Below are 23357 nucleotides of genomic sequence, written 5' to 3'. Positions count from 1 at the left end.
GGGGTCCACTAGTTTCCAAAAGTTGTAGCCAAACACGTCATCTGCTGTACACTTACATCTATGTAATTAATCTGGATTAATTATTTTAATCATGTCATCATTAAATATACCAACATCCCATTTTAATTATTTTGGCCAGTCAGAAGCAACTGGAAAGAAATACGCACCAATCAGCTGTTCTGTGATACCACCAGGGCTATGTGGTAGGTTCATTCTAGGCAGTTTCTAGAGTAGGAACATGGTTGGCACAACATTGTGGGCCAGAGGGTCTGCAATGTGCTGTAGATTTCTATGCTCTAATCAGCTGTCCTGTGATATCACCAGAGTTTAAAAGGAGCAGGGGGCGAGGCTTGAGAGTTTAAAGAGCAGCAGGGATATACAGTGCTGGCGAGTGGAGATCAGAAGACACTGACAGCCAGCAGCAGGTTATTAGTTTGGCTAAAGACTGTAAGATTAAAATAATTAAATCCAGACTGAGCCTGTATCTCTCTGCTCCTTTTAAACTTTTTGGACTCCTGTTCCTTTGAATCGGACAATTGCACATCAAGGGAAAGTGGAAAATCACAACAATCAACTCAGCCTATCGAGCTCCAATGAGGTCCCACATGGATGTCATCACTTACCTCAGAACCCAGTGTTGTGATGCAAACCGGTATCTTCAACTCTAAGGCTTCTCTAACAATAATTGTTTTCTCCTTGGTTGAATGCTAGGAAACTTTGGAGATTGGCTACTGGGAACCAGCTTATTGTTAGATGAAGTCACACTCAGGTTGGAGGAACAATATCTTATATACCGGTTGGGTAGTCTCCAACCTGATGGCATGAATATTGACTTCTCTAACTTCCGTTAATGCCCCTCCTCCCCTTCTTACCCCATCCCTGATAATATTTAGCTTTTCCCCCCTCTTTTTTTCTCTCTTTCTGCCCATCACTCTGCCTGTTCTCCATCTCCCTCTGGTGCTCCCCTCCCCCTTTCTTTCTCCCTAGGCCTCCTGTCCCATGATCCTTTCCCTTCCCTTTTGCCAATCACCTGTCTGGCTCTCAGCGTCACCCCACCCCCTCCGGTCTTCTCCTATCATTTCGCATTTTCCCCTCCCCCTCCTATCTTTCCTTTCAGTTAGCCCTGAAGGGTCTCGGCTCGAAACGTTGACAGTGCTTCTCCCTATAGATGCTGCCTGACCTGCTGCGTTCCACCAGCACTTTGTGTGTGTTTATTGTTAGATGCATAGATTTTGAGAAAATTACATCTACTTAACTAAATCCTCTGATATTGAGGAAACTCTCTACAAGAGACATTAACATCAGATTCTATTTTCATCAACTGGTTCTAATCTGCAGAAAGTTGTAAACCTAGCCAGCTTCATCATGGGTACCAAACTCTCCAGCACCCAAGACATCTTCTAAAAGGTGGCATCCATCATTAAGGACCCCCATCACCCAAGACATGCCCTCTTCTCATTGCGACCATTGAGGAGGTACAGGAGCCTAAAAGGCACACATTCAATGTTTCAAGAACAGCTTCTTCCCCTTCTCCATCAGATTTCTGAATGGACAATGAACCCATGAATACTATCTCAGTATTTTACCCCCTCTTTTTGCACTACTTAGTTAAACTAATTTTATTTTTATATATTCAGTACTTATTGTAATTTATAGTTTTTGTTATATATTGCATTATATTATGTACTACTACAAGACATATGCCTATGATATTAAACCTGATTCAGATTCATGCTACCAGATCAGATTGTGTGAAAAATTGACCAATCTCATAAATGTTGCTCTATTCTGATCCAGCATCAAGGACCCCCACACCATCCAAGCCACACTCTCTTCTCTCTACAGCCTTTGAATTTTCGATCATTAAAGCACTTTCCAGTCTTCATGAAAGTCTTGGCCTGAAACGATGACTCTTTATTCCTGACCATAGATGCTGCCTGACCTGCTGAATTCCTCCAGCATTTTGAGTGTGTTTCCAGAGATTTTTAAGATAATTTACTTCCCCTGTTTAAAACGTTCTGCAATCTAGGCTTGTGACCCTGTGATTTGCCTTTTCTTCCCCACCAATCCCTGCCATTTCATGCATACTTCCCCTTATGCAAGAGGAGTGTTGCAATTATGTAAATTGGTATGTAGCTCCCCAAAGACATCATAATAATCAACACCTCACTGAAGACCATTCTAATATAATAAAGTAATAGCAGATTTTAGAAAACTGAGGTACAAGGGGTACCTCAGGATAAAACACAATTTTATTGAACAGACATTCTCCCAAGATAGATAGATAGATACTTCATTCATCCCCAAGGGGAAATTCAACATTTTTCCAGTGTTCCATACATTTATTGTAGCAAAACTAATTACATATAGTATTTAACTCAGTATAAATATGATATGCATCTAAAATCACCCCCAAAAAGCATTAATAAATAGCTTTTAAAAAGTTCTTAAATAGTTTACTAAAGTGCATTGAGTGGTAACTTAAGCTCAGTCCTAACCCCGGCACTTTAACATGTCTTGCCCCTGGTGGTTGAATTATAGAGCCAAATGGCGTTGGGGAGTAATGATCTCTTCATCCTGTCTGAGGAGCAATGCACTGACAGCAACCTGCCGCTGAAGCTGCTTCTCTGTCTCTGGATGGTGCTGTGCAGAGGATGTTCAGGGTTTTCCATGATTGAACGTAGCCTACTCAGCGCCCTCCGCTCTGCCACCGATGTCATACTCTCCAGTTCTGTGCCCACGACAGAGCCCGCCTTTCTTACCAGCTTATTAAGACGTGAGGCGTCCCTCTTCTTAATGCTGCCTCCCCAGCACGCCACCACAAAGAAGAGGGCGCTCTCCACAACTGACCGATAGAACATCTTCAGCATCTCACTACAAACATTGAATGACGCCAGCCTTCTGAGGAAGTACAGTCGACTCTGTGCTTTCCTGCACAGGGCATCTGTGTTGGCAGTCCAGTCTAGCTTCTCGTCTAACTGCACTCCCAGATACTTGTATCTGCCAAGAGGCAGGAATGAAGGGTAGACAATTAATGGCTGAGAACAATGAAATAAAAAATTGCATATCCTAGTTGGAACACTATCAAAGGACCAGGATGAAACTGTCTCAAAGAGCTTAAAATTCTTTATTGCAAAATATATTACACTACAGCTTGGTAAAACATTAATCTCATCACTTGTTCAGGTGCACAACGACAACAGACAACCTCTTGATTGAAGCATAATGATCAGACTATGGGTTATGCTTGGACTTAACTGGAACAATTCACAAAAGCCCATTTTCATTTTCTTCATCTACAACCTGTTAAAATATGATAAATAAACACCATTGTATCTTAAATTTTTAAAAATTATATTCCCCATGTCTACTGAGTGGGATTATCAATGAAGGTCAAAAGGTCTGAACTTGGGAAATATCACTCCCTATGTGACTCCCTTGCCCATTTGCCACTCCCCACTGATCTCCCTCCTGGTACTTATCCATGCAAGTGGAACAAGTGTCATATCTGCTCCTACACCCCTTCCTTCACTACCTGTGAGTCTGTTGGGGTCATATTCTGTATCCAGTGCTCCAGTCGTGGTCTCCTGCATATCAGTGAGGCCTCACGTAGAATGGGAGATCACTTCGCTGAGCACTTAAGCTCCATCCACTAGAAAAAGCATTATCTCCTGGTGGCCACCCATTTTAATTCTGCTTCCAATTCCCATTCTGGCATGTCAGTCTATGGCCTCCTCTACTGCTGCAATGAGGCCACACACAGATTGGAGGAGCAACACCTCATATTCCGTCTGGGTTGCCTCCAACCTGATAGCATGAATATCAATTTCTTGAACCTCTGGGTAATTACCCCCCCCCCCCCCACCATTTCACCATTCCTGTTTCCCTGTCTCACTTTATCTCCTTACCTGCCCATTACCTCCCTCTGGTGCTCTTTCTTTCTTCCATGGAATTTACCCTCTCCTATTAGATTCCCCCTTCTCCAGCCCTTTATCTCTTTCACTAATCTTCTTCCCTGCTCTTTACTTCACTCCTTCCTCCTCTCCTAGTTTCACCCATCACCTTGTATTTCTTCCTCTGCTCTCCCCACCTTCTCACTCTGAATTCTCATATTATTATCCAGTTCTGATGAAGGGTCTCGACCTTTTCCATAGATCGCTGCCTGGCCTGCTGAATTCCTCCAGCATTTTGTGTGTGAAGCTCCATTATAACATCTCTCCATCTGCAAACCCAAGTACCTGCAGTGCAGTGACCACAATATTTAGTACTTGCAGTTACTCACTAAACTTCATCAGTTAGTAGAGCAGCAGGCACAGAAGAACACCCACCTGCAAATTCCCTTCAAAGTGATCAAGCACTGACTTAACAGTATATGGTCGTTCTTTCGTCATCCTGAATCCTGAAACTCCTGACCCCAAAACACTGTGGCATTACTGCACTTGTTCAAGGAGGGAGATCAACAGAGCATCTTGGGGGATGTTAAATGCTGAGAAGCAAGTATTAAACTAGGAAACATTATTTCCACCCTGCATAATGTGAACTTACAGGCCTTCTCATCGGGGCCGCAAGTTTTCAGTTCCAATAGAATTGGCTTTTCTCACCCAAAATATGTGCGTCTCAGGATGAGAGCAACAAATCCAATAGACTGACTCTGAGAAGACAATTACCCCTGAACACTAGGTCTAGATTATCTGAGGTTCTTTGTTTTTTAAAAAAAGAGAGATTATCACATTTAAATTTTAGGGGCATGTAAGGGTTTATGCAGTGGTATCTCTGCTCACTGGGATTAATTCAGTCAAGGGTGTGCAATGTCAGAATTTCTGCCATTTAGGACTTGAATACTAAAGTAAGGATGTAATACTAACACTTCATTAGATATTGGTCAGACCACATGTACAGTATTGCCTGCAGGTTTGGGCCCCCATATCTAAAAGATCTGCTGGCATTGGAGAGGGTCCAGAGGAGTTTCAGGAGAATGATTGCAGGAATGAAAGGGTTAACGTATAAGGAGCGTTTGATGCTTATGAACCTGTACTCACTTGAGTTCAGAAGAATGAAAGGTGATCTCATTGAAACCTACACTGAAATACTGTAAGGCCTAGATAAGAGTGGATGTGGAGAGGTAGTGGAAGAGTCTAGGACCAGAGAGCACAGCCTTAGAATACAAGGATGTTCCTTTATAATAGGGATGAGGAGGAATTGCCTAAGCCAGAAAATAGGGAATCTCTGGAACTCATTGCCACAAAAGAGCTGAGGAGGCCAAGTCATTAAAATGGAGGTTGACAGGTTCTTGATTAATAAGGGTGTCAAAGGTTAGAGAGAGAAGGCAGAAGAGGGTTGAGAGGGAAAACAAATCATCCATAATTGAATAGTGGAGCTGACTCGACGGACTGAGTGGCCTAATTCTGCTTCAACATTGCCTCTAAAAAATATTCACCCACCTTGGAAGTTTTCATGTTTTATTTGTTTATTGAATTCCAGTGGATTTAATTTGGCTCTTTTTTGGACACTGATCAAACAAAAAAGAGACTCTTCCATGTCAAAGTGAAACAGATCTCTACAAAGTGATCTAAATAAATTACACAAAATAATTGAATGCACAAGTATTCACCCCATTCAGTCAGTATTTAGTAGATGCACCTTTGGCAGCAATTACAGTCTTGAGTTTGCATGGATAGGTCTCAATCAGCTTTGCACATCTGGGCACTGCAATTTTCTTCTTTACAAAACTGCTCAAGCTCCATCAGATTTCATTGGGGATTCTGAGTGAACAGCCCTTTTCAAGTCCAGCCACAAACTCTCAATTTGATTTTTCGTCTAGACTGTGACTCGGCCACTCCAGGACATTAACTTTGTAGTTTTTAAGCCATCCCTGTGTAGCTTTGATTTTATGCTTAGGGTCATTGTCTCGCTCGAAAACAAATCTCCCACCCAAGTCACAGCTCTCTTCAGACTGCATCAGATTTTCCTCCAGAATCTCCCTGTATTTTGTTGTATTCATTTTACCCTTTACCTTCACAAGCTCCAGGGCCTGCTGCAGTGAAGCATCCCTGTAGTATAATGCAGCCACCACCATGCTTCACGGCAGGGATGGTATGTGTATGATGATGTGCATTTAGTCTGATGGCCAAAGAGCTCAATTTTAGTTTCATCAGACCATAGAACCTTCTTTCAGCTGACTTCAGAGTCTCCCACATGCCTTCTGGCAAACTTGAGCCAAGATTTCATGAGAGTTATTTTTTTCACCAATAGTGGCTTTCTCTTTGCCACTCTCCCATAAAGCTGTGACTGGTGAAGCAACTGGGCAACAGTTGTTGTATACACAGTCCCTCCTATCTCAACCACTGAAACTTGTAACTCCTGCACAATTGTCAGAGATCTCTTGGTGGCCTCCACACTAGTCCCATTCTTGCACGGTCACTCAGTTGTTGAGGACAGCCTGCTCTAGGCAGATCTGCAGCTATGCCATATTCTTTCCATTTCTTGATGATTGACTTAATTGCACACCAGGATATTTAATGACTTGGAAATTTTCTTGTATTGTTCTTCAGACTTGTGCTTTTCAATAACCTTTTCATGGAGTTGTTTGGAGTGTTCTTTTGTCTTCATGGTGCAGTTTTTGCCAGGATACTGACTCATCAGTAGTTGGACCCTCCAGATACAGGTGTATTTTTACTACAATCAATTGAAACACCTTGACTGCACACGGTGATCTCCATTTAACTAACATTGTGACTTCTAAAACCAATTGGCTACATCAGTGATGACTTGGGGTGTCATACTCTATTAAAGAGGGTGAATACTTAAGCAATCAATTATTTTGACCTTTATATTTGTAATTAATTTAGCTAAATTTGTAGAGGTCTGTTTTCACTTTAACCCATGTGTCTTTTTTTATTGATCAGTGTCAAAAAAAGCCAAATTAAATCTACTGTGATTCAATGTTGTAAAACAATAAAACATGAAAACTTCCAAGGGGGTGAATAATTTTTATAGGCAATGTGTGTCTTAAGGACTATAATGTTTTGGAGTGCTTATTCATTCTAAAGGCTGTGAAAGCTCAGAGTATATTCAGACTGAGAATGATAAGTTTTGTAGAACTATAAGAACCAAAGGTTGCTGTGTAGTATCGGATGGTGAAGATTAGGTATGATTTTTCCAGATGGTGGAGCAACTTCTAGTAACCTTACCACCCAGGTTCTATGCACGTCCAAATATTCCTTCTCAAAAGTTGACCCAACTTACAATAATCTGAATTCATGTCAGATTGGCCCACTTACCTGCTCAACACCTTCCACTTCTGGGACATAGAACTGCAACATATTTTCAATTCCACTCTTCAGTGTAATGATGGAGCTCGGGCAGCTGGTGCAGGAACCCTGCAACATCAGCTTCACGATGCCATTTTCAAACCCTTTGTAAATCACATCACCCCCATCCTCTTGAACAGTCGGCCTGCCAATTGCCAAGTTGGGGAAAATACAGATAGCTCAGTCACTTTAAACACTGTGTCGTATTTGCACTTTATGTCAACTTGTACATCTACAGAGTTCTTTTTCTTTTCTTTACTTTATTGTCACCAAACAATTGATACTAGAGCGTACAATCATCACGATATTTGATTCTGCGCTTTGCGCTCCCTGAAGTACAAATCAAAGTAAATATAATAAAAATTTAAATTATAAATCATAATTATAAAATAGAAAAGGGAAAGTAAGGTAGTGCAAGTCAGGTCTGGATATTTGGAAGGTACGGCCCAGATCTGGGTCAGGATCCATTCAGCAGTCTTATCACAGTTGGAAAGAAGCTGTTCCCAAATCTGGCCGTATGAATCCTCAAGCTCCTGAACCTTCTCCTAGAGGGAAGAAGGACAAAAAGTGGGCTGGCTGGTGGATCGTGTCCTTGATTATCCTGGCAGCACTGCTTCGACAGCTTCTACGTCTCTTTGAATAGTTCATTTTCTTGCACGTTATTAGCTCAAGTGGTATGTATAGAATCCAAAAGCCTCAGGAGATCATGAGTAGCCAATCATAAACAAAAGGGATTCTGCAGATACTGGAAATCTTGAGCAACACACACAAAATGCTGGTGGAAGTCAGCAAGTCAGGGAGTACAGGTGAAGGAACCTAATAGGAGAGGACAGTGGATCATGGAAGAAAGGAAAGGAAGAGGGAATCCAGAGGGAGATGATGGGTAGGTGAGAAGAAATTATGAGGTGAAAGGTTAATCAAATGATGAATAGAAAAAGAGAAAAGGAGGGACAGAGGTGAAATGAGGTAAAGGACAGAAGAAACTCACTTAAGAGGAGCAATGGCTCATATTCTATCAGAGTAGCCTCCCACCTGATGGCATGAATGGTTATTTTCACTAACTTCTGATCATTTCTCCCCCCTCCTTCCTTCACTGTCCTCTCCTATCAGACTCCTTCTTCAGCAACACACGCAAAATGCTGGAGGAACTCAGCAGGTCATCATGGAAATGAATAAAGCGTTGACGATTCGGGCTGAGACCCTTCATCAGGACTGGAAAGGAAGTGGAAGGCACCAGAATAAAAAGGCAGGCGGGGGGGGGGGGGGGGGAGATGATAGGTGAAGCCAGATGGGTGGGAAAGGTAAAGGGCTGGGAAGAAAGGAAGCTGATATGAGAGAAGAGTGGACCACAGGAGAAAGGGAAGGAGGAGACCCAGGGGAAGGTGATAGGCAGGTGAGGAAAGGTAAGAGGCCAGACTGGGAACCTCTTATGCCCATCTCCTCCAAGCTTCTTACTTCATCCCCCCTTAACCAGGGCTCCCACCTTCTCCCTCCTTCATCACCTGCCACCGTCTATGCCTTCCCCTCCCCCCACTTCTTATTCTGGTTTCCTTCCCAGTCTTGATGAAGGGGCTCAGCCCAAGAAGTTGACTGCTTATATCCCCCCACAGATGCTGCCTGATTTGTCAAGTTTCTCCAGCATTTTGTATGCGTTGGTCGTGAACAGCCGAGCCCTGATCTCTTTGGGCACTTCCTTCTCTGAGCACTGAAAGGGAACTGAGTCCATGGCTGCCATCTAGTGTTCACATGCTTTTGAACCTCATCGCTTTACCTAGTTTCCTTTCAAGTGCACTTTTGCTAGTGAACGTACTAACTTCTACACTCTCACCACATTTTGGACAAAGTTTCACAAGAATTCCATGAAATGATTACTTGAGCCCAACTTATTTTTGGCCCTGGCTCCAAGCCTCCACATGCAAGTGGAAGCACGTATCTACTATATTAAATCCTTCCATAATTTTAATAAGATCACAAGACATATAGAGTTTTGTTCCCAACCCATTCATGATGCAAATGCTCCAGTTTTTTCTAAGGGATTTGGATATGCTTAGTGCAGCAGTGCTGTCTTGATAGAATGGCACTGGGATACCAGATTTTCTCTCTTGATACTGCTACCTCAAACAAACAAACTGCTGCCAGCACCTGATGAATTTATAACCAACTTCATGCAGGTCTAATATGAGACAACAGCGTACAAACCACACTAGTTCAGAACATACAGGCTGCCTCGGGGTTAAGAACACCTGGCTCCTGATCACTGCTAAATATGAACAAGCCCCCATAATATTTAAATTCCGAAGTGTGACATATGTACATGTGGCTGTTCCTGTGAAAGCAGAACTAGTTTTTATTCTGGTACCTTTCCACTTCCTATAGGAACTGTTGCTTCTTTCTGGGTGAATTACTGTGAATAGCCGACAAGTTCTGGGAAAGTCGACTGTACTCCCCCCCCCCCCACCCCACCCCAATAGATGCTTCTGGCCTGCTGAGCTCCTCCAGCATTTTGTGTATGTCACTTGGATTTCCAGCATCTGCAGATTTTCTCTTGTTTGTGAAGTTCTGGGAAGACTTCCTTTTAAATATCACTCTCTTTATTATACGCAAGACTGTACAAATCATTGGGTATATTTAAGGCAGAGGGTGACAGATTCTTCATTACTCAGGGGATGAAGGGATTTGGGGAGAAGGCAGGAGATTGGGGCTGAGAGGGAAATGGATCAGCCATGATGAAATGGCAGAGCAGATTCTTCTTCCTTTCTCATGCCTTTCTTTTCAAGGTAGCAGGAGTCCTGTCAAGAGTCCGGGATCTACAGCTGCAGTTCAGACTACAGTTCACCGCAAGTAGTGGGTTCTTGGACTCGCTGTGTGTACTGGTGTTTCAATATCTCCAGGTGTGCCTTGAAAGACTTATGCCTTTGAGGTGCAGCCCCATAGATGACCTAGTTCCTCGCCAATGTTGATGTCTGAAGCATAGAAGCATCCAGACAAGCAGTCAGGGTGCACCGCTGTCGGGTAAAGGCCCCTGTAACTCAAGCAATCCCATCCCTTCTCTCTCTTTCTGATGGTAAGTGACAGCCTGTCAGTCCTCGAGTCGGGGGACTTGGGAAAAACGACGTGGAAGATTGTAACATTGGAACAGAGAGCTGCTGGTTTCCCGCTCTCATTCCAGGAGCGATCTCTCTCTCCATCACTAGTGACGGAGAGCCTGTCAGAGATGCCAAAGATTTGGGGTACACTTTAGTTTCTTATGGACCCTAGATCGAGGTCTCCTTGTGGGCTTTTGCTGTTGTTTGCATGGTGAGGGGGAGGGGGGTCAGTGCTTTTGCTGGTGCAAGTGGAAGGAGGGTGAGGGCCAATGCTTATGCTGCTCTTTGTGTGTGGGAGGAGGGGAGGAGAACTTTGGGGTTCTGATGTTTCTGTCATTCATTCTTTAGGCTTTTTTTCCTGTTTCATGATTGTCTGTGAAGAGCAAGATTCAGATTGTATAATGTATACATTCTCTGATATTAAATTGAACCATTTGGGCCTAATGGCCTGATTCTACTTCTATATTCTAAGGCTTTATGGTCTTATGTTCATTGCATATAATCTCAATGCAATTGATGGAATCGTTAATCAATTCACAAATCTGTTTTTAAAATGACTTGAAAAACGTTATTAATTGTAGGTTCTGATCTTCTTCCAACATATCAGGAGCATTTTGACCCATTTCAACTAATATGATAGGCCAATTTTACTCTCAGGGTGTGCAACAATGAGTTTTATTGAAGAGTAGTCAAGATACTGATTAAATAACATAATAAAACAAATGTTTGCATTTTTATAGATTTTCATAAACTTAGAACATACAAAATTATTACAGGCAAAGTCACATTTGAAATATAATCTCGCTTGAAATAAGAGGAAATAAGAGATCGAATTGTAAGCAGCAAGCTACTAAGAACAGCAACAACCTGAAGACTGTGAGAAAGTAGATTTTGGCTTAATATCTCATGGGAATCAGAGCATATACAACAGCAACTTCTTCAGTAGGGCACAAAGATCTCAAACTAAGTTTTGGTGCTCAACTCTGCCATTCTTCATCGCAGGAATCATATCTATTATACTCTGGCAAAAAATCAAAAGAAACAAACCCTCATTTTAGACTCCTGCGGCGATTGAGGGGTTCCTCCCATTGCTTCTTGATTGTGATGACATATTGCCTCGTCACTGAATGATTTTCACCTGAAAAGCTGACCATGTACCTTAAGAGATTGTTGGAAAAAAAGATTCTCTTGGAACTTTCATTATTCTTGATCAATTCAACAACTGAGATCTGAACTATTCGACATGAGGAGACCACCAGAGTTAAAGCAATTCACAGGTCACCCGAAGATAACTTGGAAGAGAAAAAAACTTTTTCATGAGGGGGGGGAGAAAGGCCCACGATAGTGCGAAAAGACCGTGTTCAGCATTTAGCGGGCCTTTATGGAGAAATTACGTTAATACATGGTGTACTTCTGTCAGAATTCCACTGGTACTCACCGAATTCTGGTGTCCAACAATTCTTTAATTATGGCCACAACTTCATCATCTTCCTCTGAAGGAGCTGAAAGCACAGGGTTCATCCACTTAGTGGAGAGCAAAGCAAATCACTTTAAAAAAAAATTGTGGTCAGTTGCATATTTTAACTATAACACGATTATGTCCATAAAGGAGGTATGCAGCTGAAGGCTGCAGTCACTGCGTATCCAACTGGCAGGCGACCTGGTCTGCAACATCTAAAACACTCTGTTTACCTTCATTATCTAAAACAGTCACAGATGTTAATTATCAGCCTCAAAATCCATGGTGGATCATGTGCTAAAGCCTGAAGGAGAGAGCGCAAAAACCATGTGGGTGCGGAAGGCAAACACAATCCTGGCGAGAGGGAGATGAGTGGAGCATGAAGCAAGCGGTCAGGAGCATCTGCCTGTGTGCATGGGTGAGAGGGAGTACTCCATCTCCTCAGCTGGAAGCACCTGCACTGGGCACACAGCCAGAAGCACTCTGCCAACAACGAAGGCAATGGGAAGCTAAGTCAGATGACTATTTTAGTTATTCCATTAATAGTGCAGAGATGTCTTCAAGCCTTCGACTTCTCATTGGCAAGTGACATGCTGTTTTTACAGCAACAGAGAGTGCTTTATGTATTGCACTGAAGGTATCACTCCTCATCCAGCCCGTCTCCAACACTTCAGTAGAGCTGCTGAATCTGACGTGTCAGGGGCAGTGAGGAGTTCAGAGACAAAACCATGAAGGCATTCATTCCTCCCACAACTCAACTTAACACCCACTCAGGGAAATAAGATTCTCTTCTCAGGAAAGAAAACCCAGTTAAAAGTGAAAAGAACAGATACAATGGATTACTTATAGAAGGGAAGTGGGGTGGCAGGATGGAGCTATGTCTCTACCAAAGGAGTTTTAAGGCCCACCTTCCCTCCACTAGGCTGCAGGTCACCCCCGGGCAAGGTGTAGTACCTGCTTAGCTGCCACAATTAGGGTCACATGAAGCCATGGGAGGAGGTGGTGGATGGTCGCAGATCACAAGTTCTGGTTATGCGACCACTGACGCCATTATTGAAGAGAATTGATAATGGCTGGGGTCACTCATCTTGTAGAGACACTGCTCAGAAGAGGGCAATGGAAAACCACTTACGTCGAAACATTTGCCAAGAATAAACAGTTGTGGATAGAGAAATTAATAAGAACAGCGCGAAGGGGGTTCTCAGACTAAAGACAGATGGAAGACCATGATTTTCCAAGTCATACACACAGCACATAACAATGATGATGATGATGCAAACACGAAGAGATCTGCAGATTCTGGAATTTCAAGCAACACACGCAAAATGCTGGTGGAATGCAGCAGGCCAGGCAGCATCTATAGGAAGAAGTACAGTCAACATTTTGGGCCGAGACCCTTCATCAGGACTAATTGAAAGAAGAAATAGTAAGAGATTTGAAATTGGGAGGGGAAAGAGGGAGATCTGAAATGATAGGAGAAGACAGGAGGGGGAGGGAAGAGGCTAATAGCTGGAAAGAAGATTAGCAAAAGGGATACAGAGCTGGAGAACGGAGACAACCTTGGGACGGGAGGCCTAGGGAGACAGAAAGGGGGAGGGAAGGTGGGCCTTAAAACTCCTATGGTAGAGAGCTATCTCCCGTCCATGATCCTCTCCCTTCTCCAGCTCTGATGTACAGGCAATCAGTTGGCCTGTACTGTGCTGTATTGTTCTTTGGGAGGCAGGGTTTAAGGGTCGGCACAACATTGTGGGCTGAATAGCCTGTACTGTGTTGTATTGTTCTTCTTTGTTCAAACGGGTTTCAATTTGCCCCGCTATCTGACTGCGTGAGCTTCTCTGGGTGCTTCGGCTTCCTCCCATATTCCCAAGATGTACGGATTGAGTTAGTAAGCTGTAGGCATGGTGCATGGTAATTTGCAGGCTGCCCCCAGCACTATCCTTGCTGATTTGATTTGAGACAAACAATGCACACGACCGATTGTTTCAACAAACATGTGGCAAATAAAGCTAATCCTCGAAATCTTTCCTTTGGAGGCACTCTCTTTGGTAGCACTTACTCAAGGAATTGCTATTTGTTAAGGTCTGGGGGATGCCTCCCGATCAATCAGCAGATGCACTCACCTGTATCGGAAGGCAGATCTTCACTTCTTACCACAGGAAGACCTGATGCAAAGAAATCCATGATGGTGGCGTAGACATCGGGTTTGAGGAGCTTCCACTGCACGTCGTCGCCTGTCTGAAGATATACAAAACAGAATCTTCATTTCATTTTTAAATCTTTTTAATTAATTATTATTGAAGATTAACAAAGATACATTAAGTCAATATGTCATTATGTACAATAAAGAATTAAATTAGCACATAACTAATTAACAAAACAAAGCAATATCAATAATACTAAGAAAAAATCAAAGCATTAGGAATTTTGTTTTGAAAGAAAAAGGAAAAAAAAAGAACCCCTAACTTGAAAAAAAAAACAAAAACAAAAAAAAACCTATTGGGAGCACAACCCCAGAGCTATATATCAATCAAGCTTCCAAAAAAAAACCCATCAATCCACCAACTCAAATCCACTTAAAGAAAAATCGGAAGGAAACCATATTAATTAACTCAAATCAGATGATAGTAGCGGGCGAATGAACACCACCTTTTCTCAAAATCAAATCAAGGATCAAAAGTTCGACTTCTGATTTTTTCTGTTCGACTATCTGACAAAGGAGAGACTGTCTAAAATGTTTCCTAATGTTGATAGTCAGTGTGACAGATGTAAAACAGACAGCCACATTGACACATATGTTTTGGTCATATTCTGTATTGAACCATTTGGAGTCTCAAGATGGCGCTTATGGAATGAAGCGGTTTACTCAAGAATTGATTACTTTTTTATTGATCAACATTTACTTACAGATGTTATTGATTGTAAATATGACTCCACTACCATTTCTGACCATGCACCTTTGAAGCTACCTATTAAGACAATGGACTCATCTACTAATGCTAAATCTTGGAGGTTCAACTCTATTTTATTGCAGGATTTAGACTTTCTTAATTTTATTAAACAACAAATTGATTTGTTTTTCTCAACAAATTCTACAGCAGAGATCTCTAGTGGAATTTTATGGGACACTTTTAAAGCATTTATTCGTGGACAGATTATTTCATACTCTGCTGGAGTTAGGAAATGAACTAATTCTAAAATATTAACATTGGTTGATAAAATCAAAGCAATTGATAAGATTTATTCAGTGACCCCCAGCAAAGAACTTTATAAAGTAAGAGTTGAAGTTCAAATGGAGCATAGTTTGTTATTATCCTCTTTGATTGAAAATCAGTTAATTAAATCTAGAACCCAGTTTTATGTACATGGAGTTAAGTCTGGCAAATTATTGGCTAATCAATTGAAAACTGCTTCAGTTAAACGGCAGATTACTAGGATTCATAAACAAGATGGCACTCTGATGATCGACCATAAAGAGATAAATAAAGCCTTCCAAGATTTTTATAATTCTTTATATCAATCAGAATTTGTTGAGGATTCTTCTATAATAGATGAATTTTCAAGAAAATTAAATATCCCAAAATTAACAACAGAGGATAGTGTATTCCTAGATGCACCTATTACGGAAACTGAAATAAAAGAGGCAGCTTTTTCAATGAATTCCGGTAAAGCTCCTGGTCCGGATGGTTATACTGTAGAATTTTTAAAATCCTTTTCCTCTATACTCTCTCCTTGGCTTTGTAAAGTTTTTAAAGATTCGTTAACTATAGGTAAATTGCCACAATCTTTTTATGAAGCCTCTATTTCTTTAATTCTTAAAAAAGATAAAGACCCCACTGAATGTGCATCCCATCGGCCTAGATCCTTGTTGAATATGGATTTTAAGATTTTTAGTAAAATTTTGGCCACAAGATTAGAAAATATTTTACCTCGAATTATTTCTGAAGATCAGACTGGATTTATTAAAAATCGCTACTCATCTTTTAACATTAGAAAATTAATTATTATTTATACTCCTTCACCCAAAATACCAGAATGTGTCATTTCTTTAGATGCTGAAAAAGCATTTGATAGAGTTGAATGGCCATATTTATTTAATACGTTGCAGCATTTTAATTTTAGTTCAAAATTTATATCATGGATTAAATTAATATACTATAAACCCTTGGCTTCGGTCTCTACTAATAATCAAAGATCTTTTTTTCAGTTATTCCGTGGTACAAGGCAAGGCTGTCCTTTAATATTTGACATTGTTTTGGAACCCTTAGCTATAGCCATTCGTGAATCACCTAATATTTTGGGTATTACTCGTGGGGAAGGGACGTATAAGTTATCATTATATGCTGATGATTTGTTACTATACATATCCAACCCTGAGAGATCTATTCCTGCTATTTCGTCCTTGCTTGCTCAGTTTAGTAACTTTTCTGGTTACAAATTGAATTTTAATAAGAGCAAATTATTTCTATTAAGTATTCAAGTTCCAATTTATAAACATTTACCATTTAAAGTTGTCACAGATTATTTTACTTATTTGGGTATTAAAATTACCAAAAAACATAAAGATTTATTTAAAGCTAATTTTTTACCTTTAATTGACCAAATTAAGCAACTTGTTACCAGGTGGTCTCCATTATCTTTGTCATTGGTTGGTCAAGTTAATGCTATTAAGATGATGGTATTACCCAAATTCTTATATTTATTTCAAGCATTACCAATTTTTATTCCTAAATCTTTTTTTGATATTATTGACTCCAAAATATCTTCCTATCTGTGGCAGAATAAAAATCCTAGACTAAACAAAAAATATTTACGGAAGCCTAAGAAGGAGGGTGGATTGGCTTTGCCAATCCTGAGATTTTACTATTGGGCAGTTAATATACGATATTTAATATTTTGGACACAAGAATCGACTATAGCAGCTTGCCCACAATGGGTGAATTTGGAATGTAAATCTGTACAAGACTTTTCATTGTTTTCAATTTTAGGATTTTCACTTCCTTTTTCTTTATCTAAATGGAATAAACAAATAACTAATCCTATAGTTAAACATACATTGCGAATATGGTTTCAATTTCGTAATTTTTTTGGCTTGAAAAGTTTCTTATCAAGCCCTATAATATCTAACTTTCTTTTTCAGCCCTCTTTTATGGATCAAGACTTTGTTTTAAGGAAAACAAAAGGTATAACATGTTTTCGTGATCTATTTTTAGATAAGTTTTATGTCCTTTGAACAGCTATCTAATAAATATAATTTACCTAAAACTCATTTTTTTTTAGATATTTGCAAGTTAGAAATTTTTTGAATAATGAGTTACAGTCTTTTCCGAAATTATGTCCATCGGACATCACGGAATTTTTTTTAGCTCTGAATCCTTGTCAGAAGGGTTTAGTAGCCATCATTTATAATATGATCATGAAAATACAGCCAGAAGTATCAGAAAAAAAATAAGCAGAAATGGGAAAAATAACTTCATTGTCTTATACCCACTGAGCAGTGGGAGAAAATTTTACAATTAGTCAATTCTTCTTCTATTTGTGCTAAGCATGCCCTAATACAATTTAAGGTTGCACATAGAGCTCATATGTCTAAGGATAAACTTGCTCGATTTTATTCTTATGTTAATACAACCTGTGACAGATGTCATTCAGATGTTGTTTCATTGACCCACATGTTTTGGTCTTGCCCTTGTATGCAAAATTACTGGAAAGATATTTTCAGTATTATTTCAACAGTTCTGAATATCAAATTGCAACCGCATCCTATTACTGCAATTCTCAGTTTACCAATGGCGGATAATAGTCGTTTATCCCCCTCAGCTCGATGGATGATTGCATTTGTTACATTAATGGCTAGAAGATCTATTCTATTGAATTGGAAAGAGATTAATCCTCCAACTATATTTCAGTGGTTTTCTCAAACTATTTCTTGCTTGAGCTTAGAAAAAATTAGAAGTGTTGTCTTTGATCCTTCAGTTAAATTTGAAGAAACTTGGAGACCATTTATTCAACATTTTCATACGAGTTAAATTGTCTTTTCCTAAACCTCACTTTTATTATCCTTAATTATTTGGTTGGAGGTATGGAGTTATTGGCACTACTGTGTATATTTGACATAATGCAATGGCCCATGTTGGTTAGTTTTTTTTTTCTTTTTCTCTTTTTTTTTGGGTTTTTTTTTACTTTTGTTTGTAATTACCATGAGTTTGGGAGGTTATTATATATTATCATCTATTTGAATGTTTATTTAAACTATTAACTATGTACTCTCAAACTCTCTGTATTCATTTTTCATTTATTTTTGTTTAAAAATTAATAAAAAGATTTAAAAAGAAAAAGAAACATTTTTGGAAGTCTATTTTCTCTACAATTTCTAAAGCTTTAAAAATTAATTTATTTGGTATAATTCCTCAATATATTCATGGTATTTCTCCATCATCAGACCAACATGTAATTGCATGTTACATTATTGGCCAGAAGGGCTATTTTGTTGAAATGGAAAGATGTTTCTGCTCCTACTTTGATACAATGGTTTTCTCAGGTGATGTTATGTCTTAGTTTGGAGAAAATCAGAAGTCGAACAGAATAGAATCTTACAGGACTGATGTCAGTACCATTGGACCTGCATCAGCTCTTTGCTTGTTCTTTTCTCCAAGTTTGCTGTTTTCCCCACCTTGAATTACGAAACCGATCTCCCTTAAAGCGAAGCTACTGATAGATCAGCTTTGCTTACCCTTCCTGGGCAGTATGATAGAATCAGGGAACCACGCAGCCCAGAAGCAGTTCCCACTATGTCTGTACCAACTATCAAGCACCCAGTTCCACATCCCATTTTATTTCTCCCACATTCAACTGCCCATCTTTGGGATGTGAGAGGGTATCAGAGCACCTCGAGGAAACCCAAACAGTTTTACAGAGAGAACATGCAAACTCCACACAGGCAGCACTGTGGGGGGGGGGGGAGGGTTCTGGATTCAACCCCCTTCAAAGGAGCTGTGAGGCAGTAGCTCAATGGGCTGCACCACCAGGCTGCCCAGACCTGTCTCTTTTGCCAATCACCTTTATCTTTTGTTAGCGACTGTCCGTCAGAAAGTTTCTTATTATTTAATCTTTCAGCTCACCTTGTGATTTTATCAACCATCCCCAGGTGTTTTTTTTGCTTTTTCTACACTGGAAAGTGGCGGCACACTTTGTCCTTACCTTGGTGATGGTGATGAAGTCAGGCCCAAAGAAAACTCCCTTCACTCCGTCGATTCTGAACAGCTGCCTGACAATAAAATGGAAGACCTTTACTTAAGGTAGCAGAATTGCTCCCTCTATTCCCTTGTGTTTTCCTGTAACCAGCTCTCTGCAAGTTCAATATTTCATCAATTCTGGACTCTTGCCTATCTTCCCCACAAAAGCCAACCAACTTGATCACATTCCAATGCATTCCCTCCCTCTCCTTTATCTTTCTCCCTTCTGAAATAACTTCTAAGAGGAACAATTCCAGACCATCCCTCTCCAATTGTTTCCATGACCATTTGAGTCTCCATCCGGTTCTGTAAGTGGTGATTTACTCAGTTAAAGGTGCTTTGCAAAATGCAAATTACCGACCTTTACTGGAAAAACTAAGCACATTAATCTCTTCACACCTCCTCTCAATACCACCGTCAAACCAATGTAAATTTCTTCATTAAAAAAACTGAGAGTGATCGAAATAAGAGTCTCTCCCTTAAGATCAGACAGAGGGGATGCCATTTAAACCTCTGCATAATATCTCTGACCCCTGATCCAACGTCAATCAAAGCAGATCCAGTAACTGTTCCTGAATCCCAGTTTCTCAAACTCTCGAACCAACCCCAGGCCAACTAGACCTTCTACATCCTGTGGTCCCATCATAACATCATAGATACAGGAGCAGAATTGGGCCATTCGGCCCATCAAGTATACTTCACCATACTATCTTGGCCAATTAACTATTCCACTCAACCCCATTATCCTGCCTTTTCCCCAGAACCTTTCAAACCCTTATTATCAATAAGCTAAGGACCTCTGATTTAAATATATCCAATGACTTGGACTCCACAGCCTCTGAGTCATCAATGGCTAGTCTATAACACAATTCTCTCACTGCAACATGGAAGCATAGGGAAGAGGTTACTTGACACCTCAGGCCTTCATCCCTCCACATCAACTTTCTCCAAATCTAAAAGAGACTTGGTGATAAGAGTATTCACTGAGGTGGAGAATTCAGCCGGCTGCCTGAAAAAATTTCTCCTCCTCTCAATCCCTAATGGTTGAATATTTATACGTAAAACAGTACAGCTCAGGAATAGGCCCTTCAGCCCACAATGCTGTACTGAACCAACTAAAAAGTAAATCAAAGACCCCCTAAAACAAATCCCTCCTACGTACACAATGTCCATATCTCTCCATCTTCCTCAAATTCATGTGCCCATCTAAACATTTCTTAAAAGCCTCTAATGTATTTGCCTCTACCACCACACCAGGATCTTGAGATCCAAATTCCTTGATCTGTATTTGATAGCCAGAGACATAAAGCCCCTCAATATTTCCCGCATCAACCTTTTGTTGAAACATCTCAGGAAGATCTCCCCTGAGTCACGGAATAATTTACTTGGGAGTATTCAGTTCAGTTCTGGTTGCCTCATTATAGGAAGAATGTAGAAGCTTTACTGAGGGCACAGAGGAGAATTAATGGGATTTTGCATGGATTAGAGAGCCTATTTTATGAGAACAGGTTGAGTGAGTGAGGGCTTTTCCCTTTGGAGTTGAGGAAAATTGACAGAGGTGTATAAAATGATATGGGCATAGGTCAAGTGGATAGCCAGAGACTTCTTCCTGGGTTAGAAATGACTAATACCAGGGAGCATAATTTTAAGGTGCCTGGAGGAAAGTATTGGGGAGATGTCAGAAGTTGTTTTCCTTCCCCACAAAGAGAGTGGTGAGTGTGTGGAACACCCTGTCAGGGGTGTTGCTGGCAAGATGAATCTCAGGGTTGTATATGGAGACTCTGAACTTTGGTCGAGGCAGATACATTAAGGAGATTTAAGAGATGCAGGTCAGCACATGGATGAAATAAAACTGGGGGATTATGAGGGAGGGATTTAGCTTCGAGTAGGTTAAAAGGTCCGCACAACATCGTGTGTCGAAGGGACTATACTGCGCTTTAGTGCTCCAGATCCAAATTCAGTGCAGGAAGGGCAATCTGGTCCATTGCGCCTTTACTGGCTGTTTTGGAGACCATTTTGCTTTCCCTTTCATCTGCTCTTTCCCCTTCTCATAGCAATTTATTTCTCAAAAGAGAATATCTTCCTTCCTCTCCCTCCCCACCTTTTTTATTCTGGCATCTTCCCTCGTCCTTTCCAGTCCTGAAGAAGGGTCTCAGCCCGAAATGTTGACTACTTATTCATTTCCATAGATGCTGCCTGACTTGCAAAATTCCTCCAGCATTTTGTGTGTGTTGCCTCAAAAGCTAACTGTCTAAACACATGGAATGTCACCATCCTATCAGGCAGCACATTCGGAATATATTGTGTAAATTGAGCATCATGCTTTCACATTTCAATACTTGGCGATCGCCCCAAAGTCTGATTAGTCAACTCTCCAGCCACTAAAAATATTCACTCCACAGTAACGCCTGAGGGTTTTGAAAACCTCTAGCTGATCACCTCTAAAACAGAACACCACTAGCTTTGCCCCTCTATCTGAAATCCTACGATGAAGAATTATTGCCATTGCTGATATAGCCTCTATACCCTCCTCAAATCCACATAGACTGAACAGGACAAATTCCTTCCCCCACTACATTGCTAAAACAAAGGGAATGAAGTTACAGAAAGATTAACAAATATGGTGAGGATTGTAGGACAAATTTCTGTCAGTTTCGCCATGCTGAGGTTTTCCTACCAAAAATGCAATGTCTTTTTTGGTTGACCGATTCACCAGCTGCAGGCCATGGCTTAAAGCTCTTAGACAATATCCCCTTGTACAACATCAAAAGAACTGCTACCCAGAGAAGCTCAGGATTTCAATCAGATTTGAAAATAATATCTCATGTTTAAATATCCATGAACACTAGAAAAACATCCTAAATGCCAGAGGAACTCATCTATGGAGAATAAATATTTAACGTTTCGGGCTGAGACCCTTCATTGAGAATCATGAAGATAAGGAACTGATTTTAAGAAGCAAGGGATGTGAAGTCAAAGTGGCAGGGAGTAGATGCTGAGAGGTTGTTACCCTTGGCTAAGGAGCCTAGAACAAGGTTTTATATCTACCTATGAAGGTGCCACTTCCTGTTTTCAGGAGGCACGTATCTACACTCATCACCCATCCTTAGATTACAGCACTGAATTCACAGCCCACCTCTAATCCTGGAGCAAGCCAGGTTCACGTTCATTCTTCTGACTCAAGGGTATAACTTCTTCCAGCTCGGAAAATGACTGGCTTCCATCCTCTCCTGAACTATCTCCATGATCACAAGTTTTCCCTTCAACTACCTCAGACCGATGAAGGCGAAGAGCCGCACCTGGCCAACGGGGAGCAAGAGGCACTGCGGGGCGCAGAGAAATCCATGGTTCCCGTTTCCAGCACTGGACAGCCAGGGATAAACTTCAAGCTGTTCGGGTTTGGCGTGTCCTGGGTTTGAATAAACATACTTCTTGCTGAAAAGAAAACAACAAGACAGTCGGTTATCACCAGCAAGACCCGCTGACTAACCCACTTTGAACATCGGTTTCCCTTCGCACTGAACACAGGGACCATAGTGGTATTAAATGGCACAAAACAGTACTGCAAAGCACACAGGAAAAATATTTATGCTAGATTAATAGTTAGAGCTTAGAAACTGGTCTTTTGCCTCAAATTGTTCATGCCAACCAACTTGTCTGTCCCATTTTCCTGCATATGGCCCATTGCCCTCTAAATCCCAACCAGTTTTATATAATGGACCAATACCATTAAGCAAAGGGTCCATGGACCCGAGGCTGGGAACCTCTGTTCTTAACCCTTTGCCATCCATAACTTCTGAATGGTGCAACTTATTCTACTTCTACAGCTTCCTTTGACAGCTCATTCCATACACCTACCAGAAGTACTGTTTACATTCCTCTAGGCCAACCCCAAATATTTCACTCCCAGGTAGTTGAGGTGTAGTCACTATTGTATTATACAAAATACAGCAGACTATCGTGTACTTTGATAATTATACAACGATGTGTTATCTGATGAAAAGCAAGATGTGGATGCCTTGGAACCAAGGAGTAATTTCCTATTTGTTTTAAAAGCGTGCCATTGGTATTATTTTCAATACCCACTTTACAGTGTCCATGGGGCCTGGCTTTAATTTCTCACTTGAAAGACAATGCCATGAACAGTGTAAACCTTTGTGCCAACCTTAGCTTTCCTGCTCAAATCTCTGGATGCCAAAGCCAAATCCTTCTTGCCAACTAAAATCCACATCCTGGATCAGTGCGGAGGTTGTTGCTTTTAGCAAATAAA

At 40.8% G+C, this 23357-nt stretch overlaps 1 protein-coding gene across 1 annotated transcript in view; it reads right to left on the bottom strand.

Moving 5' to 3' along the window:
• Nucleotides 1–3108: 3108 nt before the first annotated feature.
• Nucleotides 3109–23357, bottom strand: part of LOC132391798 (NFU1 iron-sulfur cluster scaffold homolog, mitochondrial-like) — a 35659-nt gene continuing 15410 nt past the window's right edge. Inside the window, exons 3-8 of the mRNA XM_059965432.1 lie at nt 22387–22522; nt 19053–19119; nt 13976–14090; nt 11835–11898; nt 7281–7455; nt 3109–3303 (exon numbers count right to left, since the gene is read on the bottom strand). Coding sequence (XP_059821415.1) covers nt 3268–3303; nt 7281–7455; nt 11835–11898; nt 13976–14090; nt 19053–19119; nt 22387–22522 — 593 coding nt within the window. The 3' untranslated portion in view covers nt 3109–3267. The remainder of the gene's footprint in view (nt 3304–7280; nt 7456–11834; nt 11899–13975; nt 14091–19052; nt 19120–22386; nt 22523–23357) is intronic.

Source organism: Hypanus sabinus, chromosome 1, assembly GCF_030144855.1.
Source record: "Hypanus sabinus isolate sHypSab1 chromosome 1, sHypSab1.hap1, whole genome shotgun sequence".
Classification (NCBI taxonomy): Eukaryota; Metazoa; Chordata; class Chondrichthyes; order Myliobatiformes; family Dasyatidae; genus Hypanus; species Hypanus sabinus.
The sequence above is the reverse complement of the archived record's forward strand: the minus strand, read 5'-3'. Positions and strand labels throughout refer to the sequence as shown.